Source organism: Oryzias latipes, chromosome 13, assembly GCF_002234675.1.
Source record: "Oryzias latipes chromosome 13, ASM223467v1".
Taxonomy (NCBI): domain Eukaryota; kingdom Metazoa; phylum Chordata; class Actinopteri; order Beloniformes; family Adrianichthyidae; genus Oryzias; species Oryzias latipes.
The window spans coordinates 12,011,717-12,026,630 of NC_019871.2; the positions used below are offsets into that span (position 1 = coordinate 12,011,717).

The 14,914-nt window shown below is 37.9% G+C and overlaps 1 protein-coding gene across 4 annotated transcripts in view; it reads left to right on the forward strand.

Moving 5' to 3' along the window:
• Positions 1–626: 626 nt before the first annotated feature.
• The window catches only part of LOC101168884 (roundabout homolog 2), an 80,264-nt gene continuing 65,976 nt past the window's right edge, over positions 627–14,914 (forward strand). For all 4 annotated transcript variants that reach the window (XM_011482443.3, XM_011482444.3, XM_020708200.2 and 1 more), the window contains exon 1: positions 627–1,162. In XM_011482443.3, the coding sequence (XP_011480745.1) occupies positions 1,108–1,162 (55 nt within the window). In that variant the 5' untranslated portion in view covers positions 627–1,107. The remainder of the gene's footprint in view (positions 1,163–14,914) is intronic.

Here is a 14,914-nt window from a genome sequence, read left to right on the forward strand (position 1 = left end):
CTGTGCTTAGTGTGTTCTTGAACACGCATCAAATGCCCAGTGTGTTCTAGGTTAATGGCTTAAACAAACAGAAAAGGCAAGGTTCTACAAAGTATGAGTCAAAGTCAGGACTGGAATCTAACTTATTATATGCCCATTATATGTCCACAATAAATATGACTGATTTGAAAACAATTCTGCTTAATCAGAGGCATCAAAATTCCCCTCAACATATCCCAGTTTTTGCAAATGCTTGAAGTCCCTGCTACTCAACCAAGTCATTGGTTTGGGGAGCAATTACTCTTTGCAGCCTGGAATATTTGATTGGATTTAAGGTTTATTGTTCATTTTATTAAACAATCCGTTTCAAATTTAATGTATTTAAAAAAGAAATATAAAGTTATTTTGGCCTTTAATAAACAAATCTGTAATGAATTTAGTTATTTGTGTCGTTTTCTTCTGCTGTGCTTTTTACATTTAATTGTATTATATTCCTAAATTTCAAGGCTGTTTGCTTCTGTGATTCATGTTTTGATGGGTTTGCATGCCTCCTGCCGTGTGAAGACCCTAGCTATGCCCTGCTGTCGTGTCTGTCCCTTTAACTCCGTGACTTGTGGATGTTGGGTTGAGGGGGGAGTGTGATGCGCATCGCTGTGTGTGAGTGCGCTGCTACTCCTCTCGGAATGAGCTGCGCTTCACGTTCGCTTAAAGCTGCCGCGGAGAAGGCTCTTTTCTAAATGACCAGGGTAAACATAGTTGAAGGCTGTTTTTTTTTGTGGGAGATAGGGGTTATTCTCTTTAGCACAAGGGCATTTAAAAAAAGGTGATGCGCGGAAGTGATGATGCTGAGTTTAGTAGTGAGCTTTCTCCGGGGCGGTGCTGATGCTGCTCCCGCTGCTGATCCTGCAGCTGACTCCGGCTTCTGGGAGTGACATCAAAGTTTTTCATGGTTATTTTACGCGCTTGAAGTATCCCAGCTGAGGCTCCGACTCCACGCGCGTTCAGCTGGCCTTCTTCTTCTTGAGGAGAATCTGCGCTCGGTTCAATGACCAGAGGTTTACTTCAATTGAGAAACTGACGCTGAGGCTGCAGACCCTTAGAGGGAACTGGCATCACTACAGTGTGGAGATGAACTTTGGACATTTCCCTCTTGCATTCGCCACTCTTATCGCCATTGCTTCAGGTAAAGTGGTGTTTTTGTTTGTTACCTCCACTTTCTGTTTTAGCAGGTATTTGCGCACGCACAGCCAGACATGGAGCGACGCGCCGCAGCTCGTGTTTGTGTTCTTTCACACAGAGGGGACTGATGCTGTTTAACCTGAAAACTAAATGGAAATGTCACAGGCGCATCTGTTTGATTGATTTTGAGAAAGGTCAGTGGCGATTGGCAAGAAGATTTTTGCCCCAAATTACGCTAGTCAGTAGATGTGGAAAGGGGCTCATTTGCAGTCAAAAGTAAATAAAAACCCTTCCACTTTGTTGCATTAAAGTGCATCCCCCCACACACACACAATTGTGGACATCCATGGAAATTATCTGAATGCTTTTAAAATCTCAATTGTGATTGCCCCACCCCCACAAAAGAGATTATGTTTTTACCATTTAAACGATACTCTATATCTAATATTAATCCAAACCACAAATACAATCTCCTAAAATTATTTTATGTTTCTTAATAGTGTATTTTTTCTGAGAAAAGACTGAGTGATTTACCTCAATTTTAAACCTCTCAGAGTGTTATGCAACATTGTTGTGGTGAATCTGAAACAGTTTTTGTCCTGATCCGAGTGTGACAAGTTTCCCAGGTAATCTTTGAATATTGCAAACAACACTGGGTTTCTTACACTGCATGTGTTTTGTGTTACACAATAAGTTCAAGTGAGGAAGTTAATGTTAAGTTTAGGGTTCTGCTTCAACCAGTTGAACCACGTCTACAATTCAAAAGATTTTTTTTTCTTTTGCATAATTCTTGAATTTGAACAATAAACATTTTAGAGTAAAACTTGACATAATGTTTAGAATTATTAATGCAAGCGTGCATACATAAACTACTTGGATATGTCTTCAACTTAAAGAAAAAAAAAGATGGCTAAAGGTGACATTTGGTATATTACAAAGTTTAAACCTAAATAAACACACTTCCTAATGCGCAGGTGTTTGATGATGTAGAAATGTCTGCAAACCTTCAGCTTTGTTCAACTATCCTCACTGCAGATCTGTTTTCAGGATTGAGTAACTGGAACTTAAAAGATGTTGCCTCATCAGTGTAGTTCTTTGTTGGACTATGAACTTGACGATGGTGTGGGTTGATGGTATTGACCAAGCACATATCCGAGCATGGTGTTGTAGTCACTACTGAGATTCTAGATTTGGTCACGGCCCCTATAGCCCTGTGAAGCTCACCACAGCAAGGAATTGATCGAAAAATAATTATTTTTTGGAAATACATTTTTTTAAACCCTTTCATGAAATCAACAAAATGTTAGCAATAACATTTTTTATTGGATAAAGATGGTTTCAATCACAATACGTTGGCTGATTTGGTGTGTTTTTGATTACAACAATGTTAGTTTAAAGAGCACCATGCTTTTCTTGAGCCTTTCAGAGTAAACTGTTTCCATAAATATGATAAAATATTACCTTTAGCACACTAAATAACAATTTTTAAAAAGAAATATTTTTTATTTTTGCTGTTCATTTTGTTACAAATAAGACGTCTCTATCTCTGATGCACCGGCTTTCACTCCTTGTGGCTTGCTGCTGCCCTTGAAAACAAACATCTGAAATTTTGCAAAGATGGATGAGCATATTGTGCATATAAAAGAAATGCGTCTTGCACCCACTTTTTCAGCTAGTTCAGCAAAGTGAGTATATGTGTTGGCCTGGGGGCGGTGCTAGGAGTTCAGACTCTTCCTGGAAGGGGCTGTTCCTCACTAATCTACATCACAATGTGATAACCTGCTCATTTTCGTGGATTGGGAGGGGCTGATGTAGAGCGCAGATTTTTAGAGGAATTCTCAAAAATGCGCGAATGGATCAAAATATTGCATTGGGGTTGTTTATAGTTAGGAAGTAACATTAAAATACACTGAAAAGCTAGAAAAAAAGATTTTGCCTTATATAGGTATTTTTAGATGCAAAAGTATTGAGTGTTCAGAAAAACGCACCTTATTTAGCTACTTTCTTAAATTTGATCTACAGATTTTAACATGGTGTAACTGTATTAACAATCATTGATTATCAACAAATTTTGGATTCTTTCAATACGGCAAGTAGTTTAAAAAACAATAGAACAGTTATTCTCACCATAAAGTTTACGACATAAGCAAAATCTTTCCTGCCCAATGTGTTTTGGGATTTAATGGAAACATTTTAAAATGAGCAGGAAAAACCCTTCCACTGCCCCTAGTGGAGTGATGATGAACTACAGGGCAGAAACCATGGACCAAGTTCTATACAATGGGTTTTTAAGTAAAGTTTTAATCATGACTAATGAGCTAGAGGTTTTAGAAATGCATGTATCAAATATGATATGTAAGGCTTTTTTTCAGAAGAAACTAATAGCTGGAAATGCATCACAAACATCAACTTGATCACAACATTTTTTTATTAGAACTTATATTTACCAAGGTACATCTCAAATGCATTAAGAAAACCCATGAAAACTCAAACTGGGTCTTTCTTAAGCAGGTTGAAAAATTTGGAACAAATTCCAAATGCACCTATTAGAGCAAAAAATAAAATAAGCACATCTTAAAAAAGTGAAGTTTTGTAGAAACTTTTGAGGCTCTTTATGCAAACACAGCTTCCCTGTGAAGTTGAAAATGACAACAATTCAGCTCTCTTGATGCGTTCACGGTTGTTAACATAAACAAACCAACACATGGCCAAGAAGAAAACTGTTGCAAGTTAGGACAATGTAGGATTTAAACAGGGGCTTTCAGTGAACGTCTTGTACAGCCAATTTGTTAAGCCTCTGTGTTATAAAACGCAACATGCATTCAAGTGAGAAAACAGTGCAAACAAACATTAGTTTGTGTTAAAAAAGCTTCAAGCAGCACCACACAAACCTGTGAAATTTGGGCCTTTTTTTTAGCAAAATGCTTTATTCTAAAACAGAGAGGCATTACAATTATATTATTAAAAAAGTATTAATTTAAAGTATTTGCAAATAATTGCTTTAAATTACCCATTTTTTCTCTCCAAATTAGGTACACATCAAGCAACTTGAATCAATCTTAACAGATTATGGGTTTGACTATGTTTTCCATTTTTGTCAGTGATAAATGCATCTATCCTCTTAATATTAAAGGCACTTTTCAGCACTCATAGCATCTGCCTGCATCCATTAATCTGGAGTGCTCGTGTGGCTCAAAAATCACCTCCGTGATTGTGCACGTTCTCATCAGTAATGTGTGTAATTTCTACCAAGTAGCCTACTTGAAAGAAGAGGTGTGAGAAATAAATCCTTCAGTGAGACATTGGTTAAAAATGAAAGTATCCAGGCTTAAAAATGCCAGCTAGACCAAGATAGGTTATGTTTATGGTGATGTTGGGTCAATGTTGAGATATGTGCCAGTTTGTTTTTTACTGGCTCAAGTCTTCCTGTGATTGTAAGTGAAACCAAACTGAACCAGTGTTTTTTTTTGCTTTTCAAACAATGTGGATGAAATCATTCGACAGCATCTTGCTGTAATTTCACTCATCTTTGTTTCTGTGATCAGACAGAAACAAATCGATGCCAAACTATCCCTATCTGGTGATTTGTGTCCACTCTGTCCCTGCACTCATTATTTGGTGACAAATGAAGCTGAAGGCTGACTAAAGCCTCCTACAGACCTGCTTGATGAAACAACAGTGGGTGATAAAAGCAGACGCTGCTTTTGTCGTCTCCTGTGCCTCAGTCTTGACTCATTTTCCTGGATGCTGCTGATGGTCTGTTTCTGGTATGATGGGAGATGACATCACATTGAGGTTGAAGGAGCAGGATGGAGGACAGTTGCATGGCTTGAAATTTTGTTCTTTATGACAAAGGGAAGCAAAAAAGCTGATTTGTTGCAGTCCTATAAGGATAGAGGCTTCTTTGTCAAAATGTTCATGAGAAACCAACATCAGTAATAAGAATCTAGCCCTGCACTGTGTTTATTTTGGAAAGATGATCACTGACAGTGCTCCCAAATCAGCTGTCTGTGCAGTCGTTTTAGACTCCTGGGGGAGGATCCCTCCTTCATGTGGGCACCCCTGAGGTTTCTTCGTTTTTTCCGGAATCTGTTTTTTTTAGGAGTTTTTCCTTACCGCAAAGGAGGGTCTAAAGGCAGCGATGTCCAGTTTAGCTTAGTCAGTTTGTTAGTTCCATTTAGTATTTTCCTATTGAATTCTATGTATTTATGATCCTATTGATTTTATGTTTAACTTTTTCAATTACCAATACGAAGCCCATCGAGACGACTGTTGTTGTGAATTTTGGCTATACAAATAAAATTGAATTGAATTGAATTGCCTGCTAGATGATCGACTAATTTGAACATTTACCAGGCTTTTGAGGTCTGAAATGCATATTTCTATTTATATTTGTTTGTGCAACGTCCTACTTTGTCACAAATTGGCGAAGTATGAGTTTTTATTGGAGCTGTCAACGGCATCGCACAATGACCCACTCCAATGGGAAAATTGTATTTTTGGTGTTTTTAATATGTTCTTGTGGCATTTTTCTGATGGACATACAGTATATAAAGAAAAGGAAGCTTAAACATATGTTTCTTAATATTTCTTTAATAAAATCATTGTGAATCAGGAGCAGATGAAAACAATGCCATTGGAAAAAGCAACGGATGTAACTTAGGTGCTGCAGCCGACGGGCCACAAGCTCCCTGCTCCTCTCCATTCTGATGCATTCACTTGCACACAAATAGATCCATTATTATTTTGGTTGTCCTTGTCCGAGCTGGCATTTGGATAAAACCTGTACATTTGATAGCGCCAATATTGCTCACTATTTTTGTTGAAACGGTAATGTTTGGATGGCTGTGTGAGGGGCTGTTAGTAGTGGGAGAGAGTGTAAACAAAGCAATGATGGGAAATAAAGGAAGGCTTACTCTCCCCTTAAAGTCCCGCCCAGAACTCAGTAGCAAATTTCTAATGAACTACTGCTGCTCTGCAGAACTTAAGTCCTTTAAAAGCAACAGAGGTTTTTGATTTTGGCAGAAAATAGCATAATCATATATAAAAGACCAGTGGAAATGCTTTTACAACAGATCGAAAGATGATGGAAGTGTCAACTCAACATCAGTGTCATCAGCAAATATTCTTTGTTTGGCATTTATTTTGATGTTTTTATTTGATTTTTTAAGTTCTCAAGGGTCATCTGCCTTCAGAAAATCAACATTTTATACAGTCAACAATGGAATTGCTGGTTCCTATATTACGTTTTCCTGCAGTTCAGCACACAAACTTTAGAGTTGGTGTCCAACTTTTTCCCCTTCAAAACCAGCTCAGACTCATGTTTCCATGCTAAAGTCTGCTCACCTACGGCATACTTTTCTTAAAATAATCCATCCTGATCGCAGGGATTAAAACTGTTCAATAATCTTGGAGCAGATGAAAAAGTACGCGTCTTGAGTGTTCAAGAAATAGGAATCATAAATATATGTGAAGCCTGGTTTGCAGGTTTTTTCAGAGTAACCCCTGCCCCTTTTTAATTCTGTAGCATGGCGGGACATTTATGCCCCGGGGTATTCACAGGGTTCACTGTGAATCCTCCAGAGGTGGAAAAGAGATGATGTATTGCACCCTTTTCCACAACAGCACTGTGAAAGGGTCTAAAAGACACAAAACTGAAAACATTTCCTATCTAATCCTTTATGTACATTTTCTTTTCATGATCAAATTTGTGATCAATTAATTACATAGTTAGGCAGTGGCGCATAGGGTCTAGTGAGTGAGTGTGATGTCATCCACAGCAAATGACTTACTTCCGGGTTCAACCAAATGAAGTCAATTCAGTTATCATTTCCTGCAATGTTGGAGCCAGTTGTCAGTAAGCAGTGATCGGTCCAAGTCTCTTTGAGTCATCATTTCCATGGTAACTGCTCTCTTAAACAGGAAAGACCTTTCGGGAAGTCTACACCTCTACCACCTGGAAGTGGGCTTATGAGAATTTGTCAATCAAACATTTATAATTGTGGGAGCTAATTGTACTTTTAATTGTGGCATCTGATTGGTCAGTTTATAACTTGAATAACTTGCAATTAACAAAAGATATGAAAAATTGTTTTTTCAAATCTTTCAAAAAGGTTCGGCGAAAACATTAAAAACAGGTAGCAAAGCAAGAATGAGTAATTGCTGTTAATTTCAAAATAAAAGTATGTGGGATTTTACTTCCTGTTTGGAACTCAAGGGGGGAGGGGCCAGTCAGTCCAATTCTCATATACAGTCAATGGTTTGACACCACATTTTGTTAATTTTACTACACAGTTTTGCATTTATTTAATTATGGCCAGAGTTTAACATAAAAATACACACACATTTTTGTGAATAATTATGAGTTTCATTATAGAAAGCCAACTGTGCTTTTAAACTTCAATTTTGACGCTCACTCTTCAATTATAAATATTTACTTAAATGTACATTCACGATTTTAGCAATAATGGATAGAGCTCTAACTCTTCTCTTGTTAAATAAAACAGGGATTTCATCAGCAGTGACTCTATGTGCTGTTTACCCTCTCAATGCCTTTACAGACGAATAAGAGACACAGAGTCACTTCCTCTGAGTCTAATGACGGTTTTCACTTGGAATCAACCATAATTGCTAACGCATGAAAACCTCGCTTTGAACTGTGGGCAAAACTTGCTCCATACCCATGTGAGTCTCACACAAGCGTTGTGTGCCACTAATGACACACTGGAAAGGATGAGACTTTCTGTTATTTTCTCATAGCAGTCATATTTTTCTGCTATTTTTTACTTATTCAACGATGAATTGAGGCAAGTTTGGGGCTGTTTTGAAATCAAATTTAAAATTAAATAATTTCTTCACGTGTATTTTGTTCAATTTTTAGGAAAGTTAGGAGCAAACGCCTGCTTTTCTTAAAAAAAAAATTATGTTTTGAGACATTTTCAAGATTCCCTCATGAATGCAGTTTTTAATGTGCTGCAGCCTTGAAATGAAACAACCCATAGATATTGGCAAATGAAATTTTGAGCTAAAAGAAACTGTACTTTTCCTTGACATGCCTCCATGTTCAGCCACCCTGTTCTCAGTGTGAATGCCAAACAAATTTTTAAGGTGCTTTGCCGTAACCTAGATAAGGTTAAAAGGCCCATTTAAGAGGTGATCGTTTAAACTTGACGTTTTCTCTTTGAAATGAAGTTTCTGCGGCGCACAGATTACTTGGCAATGTAACATAAACTGCTTGAATGTTTTTTGGCCTTTTCAAGTATGTAAATGAACTGAAATTGAAAAAGACACGAAGAAATCTCAGCAGACAGCCACCAGCCCAACAGGCTAGCTGCCAGCCTTCTGCTCCTGTCTCACTTTAACATGCATGCAAAGTCTCTGAGCTTTCTGCAGGTTGCTGCTTTTTTTTCTCTGTCCTGCAGATATGAAGCTGTGAGCTCAGACAGGTCCCGGTTCTGGCATCTGTTGTTCTGTCAGCAGTTAAAAGGCCCAGAAATCTGAAGGGAAGCAGGACGCCTGCTCTGAGGTGTTTTTGTTTCCACGCGGAACCGTGACAGGAGTACATTTCTGCCCCTGGAGAGGAGGATGCATGCTTAATATTTGTAAATTCTAATTAATGACACCCCCCCTCTCCGCCATCACCGTACAATATCTTATGTAACTCTGGACCCAGAAGCCAAGAAACGCCAGATATGGCCTGGATCAACAGGGTTTTTGAGATGCGTTCTTCATCTTCCTCGCAGCTCTATTTCTGCTTGTGCTGTTTGCTAAATGAGGCATGAATGAGGAGATGCCACGAGCAAACATGTGGGCATGTGTCAGACTTTGCAATTAGGACCAATGCAATAACTTGTCTGTCAGAGCTGTTTTCTGCACTAATGCACTTTGTTTTAACTTAGAAACCCCTTATTCCCTGGAATTCCATTTGATCACATCTTAGTGAATGATTGTATAGTCTAACCCCACATAACTTTCAATTATGTAATGATGATAAGTACATCTAAAGTTGCATTTAATATGTTTTGGTGATTGGAACACCACAGGAAAGACAAGAAGTAAATGTGAAAAACGTTTTCTGTGTTGACACTCCCAACATGGAGCTCAGACCATTCCAGAAGCGCCTCATTTTAGGAAAGCCTCCAGTTAAACGACAGAGAGAAATCAATTTCATTTCAAGTGGAGTCGTCAGCCTACAGGCTGAGCCGTATCTGCAGCTCACCTCAGCCGCTTTGAGCAGCTTTACAGTGATTTTCATTTTATTGTTTACCTGTCTGGTCATTCATTTTTTTCCCCTTTGCTTTAAACTCTTCTGTGCCTCAACGAGCAGTTGTTATCTGACAAAGAGCTCTCAGTCCCTTCAGTACACTGTCTGATCGGAAGCCTGCAGATTCTGAAGGGCCAGATATTTCCCTCAGGAGTTGATTTGATTGCGCCCAAAAAAAAAGCTTAAAGAGAGTTCAAATAAAAGAATTTGGCCACAAATGAAGGTTGAGCAAGTCCTCCCTGACAAATTTATGCACCTAAATTGTGACATTTTGTCAAAATGATTTTGATTGTTTTTTTGCAGATTTAGAGACTTCATAGTCTTTTGCAGAAATAAATATTAGGTGACTCAAATAATAGCTTATCCTTGCAAAGTTGTGTAGATTTTTGCCAGTATGTGGCAATCAAAAATGGAAAAAAAGTACTTATCACAATATGATCAAGAAAAAAATAACAAGCTATAGGAAAAAGCGGCTTTAAAGTTTTTTTAGCAAGGTTAAAAAGATATTTTTACATTTTTAATTAGTCATTGTTTAGGCTTAGTGAAGATGTTTAATGAAATTTACTCCATTTCCCTCTGAGAAGCATCCCTCACTCCACATTGCCTTGAGAGTATATTAAACAGTGATAACCTTGCATGAGCCGGGCACATTCTCATTCTTAAATCTCCTTCTATTTGGTGTGACAGCTCAAGGTTGACTGCCATTCCCTCTCATGCTTTATCTCCAGTCTATTTTGCCGCTCACCTTCACCGAAGTTGGCGTTTTTGAAAGAATTTGTCTGTGGAAGCACAGAACCGCATAGATGAGGAGCGTTTTGATTGCACCGGTCAAAAAGCTTCCACTTTTTCCATTGCTAATTAAAGATTTTAGATACCTCTTTACTGGTATACATTTACCAGTCAAACACTGTGGATCAAACAGTGGATTTACGTAGAAAAAGGAAGGCTCTGAAAGCACTTGCCGGGTTAAAAAGTCCTTTATTTCCCTTAATTTAACTTCTTACAATTTTGTTTTAATTAAGCAACGCAGAATTTTAACTGTCTTTAATCTGAAACAATCAGTATTAAACTGAGATTTAATTATTTAAATGACTAAACAAAATTTAGCATAACGTAAATTAATTTGATTTCATTTGTCAGTTTTCTGTGCGGGTGTGAAATGGAGGTAAACAAAAACAATCTCCAGCTTGCGATGAATGTTTTATTTAAGTTGCTGTAATAGGAGCATCAAATAAATCAACCATTAATTAAAGCAGGAGTTGGAATACGATGCAACATGAGCTTTCTTTTTTGTCTATTTTTATAATCATTATCTCTGAAACTCCGCTTTTAGTCCGTCCTTCTTGGCTTGTTCATCCCTTGTGAATGTGAAAGTCATTTTACAGAAGACTGCCTCCGATGAAGATTTTCCTTCAAACCACAGTCCCAGTCTGAATTCCCATGTGCTTTTAGATCTCTGTGGACTCACTGCAGGCTCTAATGGCGCGTTTATGATCTGACTAAACACATACCTTCACAAAGATCCCTATCATTCCCTGTGACATTTATTTTTCGGTGACACAAGCGTTTCTCTTTTTTTTTTGCTGAAAGGTGCTTTCAAGTACAGCACAACAATCTTCCTGCCATGAGGCCGGCGTTACTGGCAAAAATATTCCCTTTCACAAAGAAAATGAGTTTTTGTGGAGCCGGTTGCTCTGGCCTCACTTTGGCCACTTCCATTTCTCTTTTTCCTTTAATGATACCTCAAGATGTTTCTGCTGATCCTACAGTCATAGCTGCCACTGGATGTCCTTTGACTCATTTATGCTTTTGGTGTTCACTGAACCAAGAGGAAAAATCATTTCTATCTTCATTTCTTTGTCCTCCTCTGGAATCTGTTTCCATATCAACAAATGCTGGTACTTGTGAGATTATAATAGCTTAATCCTTTACGATTATGCTTGATTGAAGCAAATCATTTCTGTAATTTACCCAAGGCTGACAAAGAGTCTCCCTCACAGCTATAAGAAATATAAACATGTATATGCTGTTAACAGTTTATTGCATTGTAAATGGCAGCGTAATGGCTTTACGACATGCTTGGAATGATGAAATAACAATTGGGTTAAGCCTGTTCTTGTCAGTATCTGTACTTCAAGGAGGCTCGATGTTAAAAGTTTCTATTTCTTTCTGAGAATGTTATAGGATTAAAAAAAACCTTATTTAAATGTATTTTTTATTGTTAAAGACAGGGAAAGCTTGTGCTCATGGGTCACTGGTATAAATAAGGGTCAATTAAAAGCCAGTATTTTTGTTGTAATCTTGCCAGGATTTAACCATTTAACCCTCTGATTCCTAAATAACACACGCTCTTTGATCCACCACAAATCTTCAACCGTTAATGTGATTAATCTGAATGAGCTGATTCTGACATGGAAAAAAGCAACTTTTCATATCAACCTTGCATCATGCACAACACATTACTTGTGCAAAGTGTTGCGAATCAGCACAAGGCAGCTTTTCTCCATTTCAGAATCTGCTGGAATTAAGCTAATTGTGTCAACGATTGAAGAGTTAGGGTAGTTGGAAAAATATAAACACTGGAGCCATTTCTCCCGTCTCATTAAAGTGTTAACTGGTATAAATAATTATCCTTTCAAAACCTGCATAAAATAGATAAAAAAAACCAGACTGACAGTTGTGCAACATGGCAAGTTAGGGTAACAAGTTCCTTAGGGTTTGGTTCAATTCAAGTTGTGTTGTCCCTTCTTTGTAATGCCTGGTTATGTCACATGCATACTCTCAATCCATTTTCAAAATTGCAGGAAGAATACAAATCAGCCCAAACAAAAAATGAAAAAAATATATACTTTCAGTCTGGACCAAAGAAGCAGACTTTTCTTGGATAAATGTTCCCTTAGGTATCACTTAATAATTTGTGCCTAGCTCCAGTTATTTTTTTTTCAAACAATCTTCACTCTGGAGCCCAAAATACTGAAATATTGTCAAAGAAAGACTGTTTCTACACTTTTATGAATCTCACTTTAATTTATAAACAATCGAACTAAATCAAGCCAGCTTTGGGTTACTCTACATGGCCCACCAACTTGTTTCTAAACTCTGTTCGTTTCAGTGTCTGCTGCACAGCTTTACACTGTTGTTCTCAGCCACAGAAGGAAACTGTTCACATAAAAAGATGGAAAAGGCTCAGTGCTGCACCTTCACCGCTAACCTGCTGAGCACTCATCAGCAGACAGATGCATTTAGTGACTGGATAGTGAGCAAAGTGGAGCATCCAACAACTAATGAGGCATTCATTTCCCACTGGAGTTAGAGGAGACCCAATCCAGATCTTAAAGGAGATAGATAATTGGACTCACCAGTAAAAGAAACACTAATGCATAAATGTTATCTTTGCTCTATATTTGTTGGATGTGTTATTAGCTAGCACGGTCTGGTGGGAGATTGTGAAATGGGCTCCAAAGGAAAAGCATTGTGCTTGTGCAGATGGACATTGTGACACCCAGTACGCCTGGCAAAATGATGAAACACAGTTGGAGATTATTTTCATGGCTTGAGACTTTACTCTTATGCATTCTGATTTTAATGTCCATCATAAAGAAGGTAAAACAAGACAGTGTCGTTCCAGAAAAAAATGTATTGTGTGTCGTGGCAGAAGTCTGCGTTTAAATATTGTTTTTCAGTAAGTGTCCTGATAAGTCAGTGTCTAATTTACAGTTTTCAGGAACCCAAGTCTCACACCTTCTCTCATTTCCCGTCATCCATCTGTTTATACTGTCTCCTGCTAGCTTAGAGCCACTCACAACCCCATCCTAACATAACAACAGTTGCAAAAAAATGGCAAGAAAAGACGTACATGGATCTATTTGTCTGAAAGTGGATGCATCAGAGTGGAACGAACAACCCAGTCTCATCCCAAAACGTGTAGCAGTTTTACAAAAACAGGCTTTAAATTGTGGGATGGCTACATTTCATTTTGTTATTCATTTTCTACGAGCCTACTGAGCATCACAAACTGCTATGTTTGTCCCTGTAGACAAACGTAGCTACTACACGTTTTGGGATGAGACTGTGTTGGGAACAAAGCAGGGAGCTCGTCCCACGCCCAGCGTTCTATTTAACAAATAGGCTCCATTTCCAAAAGGCTTTTTTCTTCGTCTGCTCTTGATTCACAACGGTTTGAATGAAGAAACACTCAGAAATGCGATTTAATCTTGATTTTTATTTATCTATATGCTCTCCATCATGAGAAAAATGCCACAAGAACATGTTAAAATCACCAAAAATGTCATTTTCACCAGAGTGGGTCTTTAAATCTCCAAAGGGATTTGGCAAAGAAAAAAAAAACATCTTACATTATATTATCAGTGAACTGGAATGTGTATGTTTGTCAGCAGAAAGTACAAGTTTGTGTTAAACTGTGGTCCTTCTCGAACAGATTGACTTTAATATCTCTTTGGTGCATCCTGAGTGGGAAATTTAGCTTGTCGCCCAATATCTTTTCTGGGAAGAACCACAGATCATCCTTGTTCCAAGATCAGTACAACTGCCACCATGGAAGTCCCACTTGGAATATCACAACTGCAGTTCAGTGAGCTTTGCAGGACTCCTGAGGTTCACAGAGGAAAGGACCTCTGTCATTTAGATTAGAGAAACCTAAGTATAAGGATGCTAAACTCAAACACAAGCCTCTGAGAGGTGCCCTTTGGCTTAGCTGTCAATGGCACCAGCATCCCACTCATCACGATCATTTTAAACAAAATGTTGTTTTCCCAAGCATACATCTATGGCACTCAGAAAGATGAGTACCATAGATTTTGTGAGATGACTCAGAACGTGACCTATGTGCTCCAGTTAAATCTGAAAGTCTGGGGAAGCTGTATGAATATTTTACTTGGTGCCCTGTCTGCTGCCTTCTAGAACACCATGCTCTATGAGCTCGACATAATAGAGGCGCAAATATGATGCTTTTATACTGCCAATAAGGCTTAGAAAAAAATCTCATGCATTAAATCCACCAAAAATTGATCTGCCATTTTATATATGAAAAAGCATTACTGATGGATTAAGACAAAGATGTATGTTTTTGTCTTATTTTTAGCACATGGGGGTCTTAGCCTTTACCATTTTTCTGCTGAATTATCGTACAGAGGGTTTGTAGTTTTTTTGTGTGTGTACATAAATCCAGTTATCCATGCATGGAGGAAAGCACTGAGTGTTTAAACCAATATAAAAGGAGAAGTAGAGACTTTAAAACCTAAAGGAGTATTGTAGTTTTTCATTTAATTTTTAGAGAACAAAAAGGAAGACAATTTTGTTTCACTAAAAGTGAACAACTTCAGAGTTTAAAGTCCCACTCTGATCAAAATATTTTCAGTGGTGTTTTAAATATTATTATGCTGTTTTTAGCCAAAATCAAAGTATCTGTGTTGTTTTGTAGGACATAGTTTATGCAGAGCGGCATCTGAAATTTTCCTCTGAGTATCGGACGGG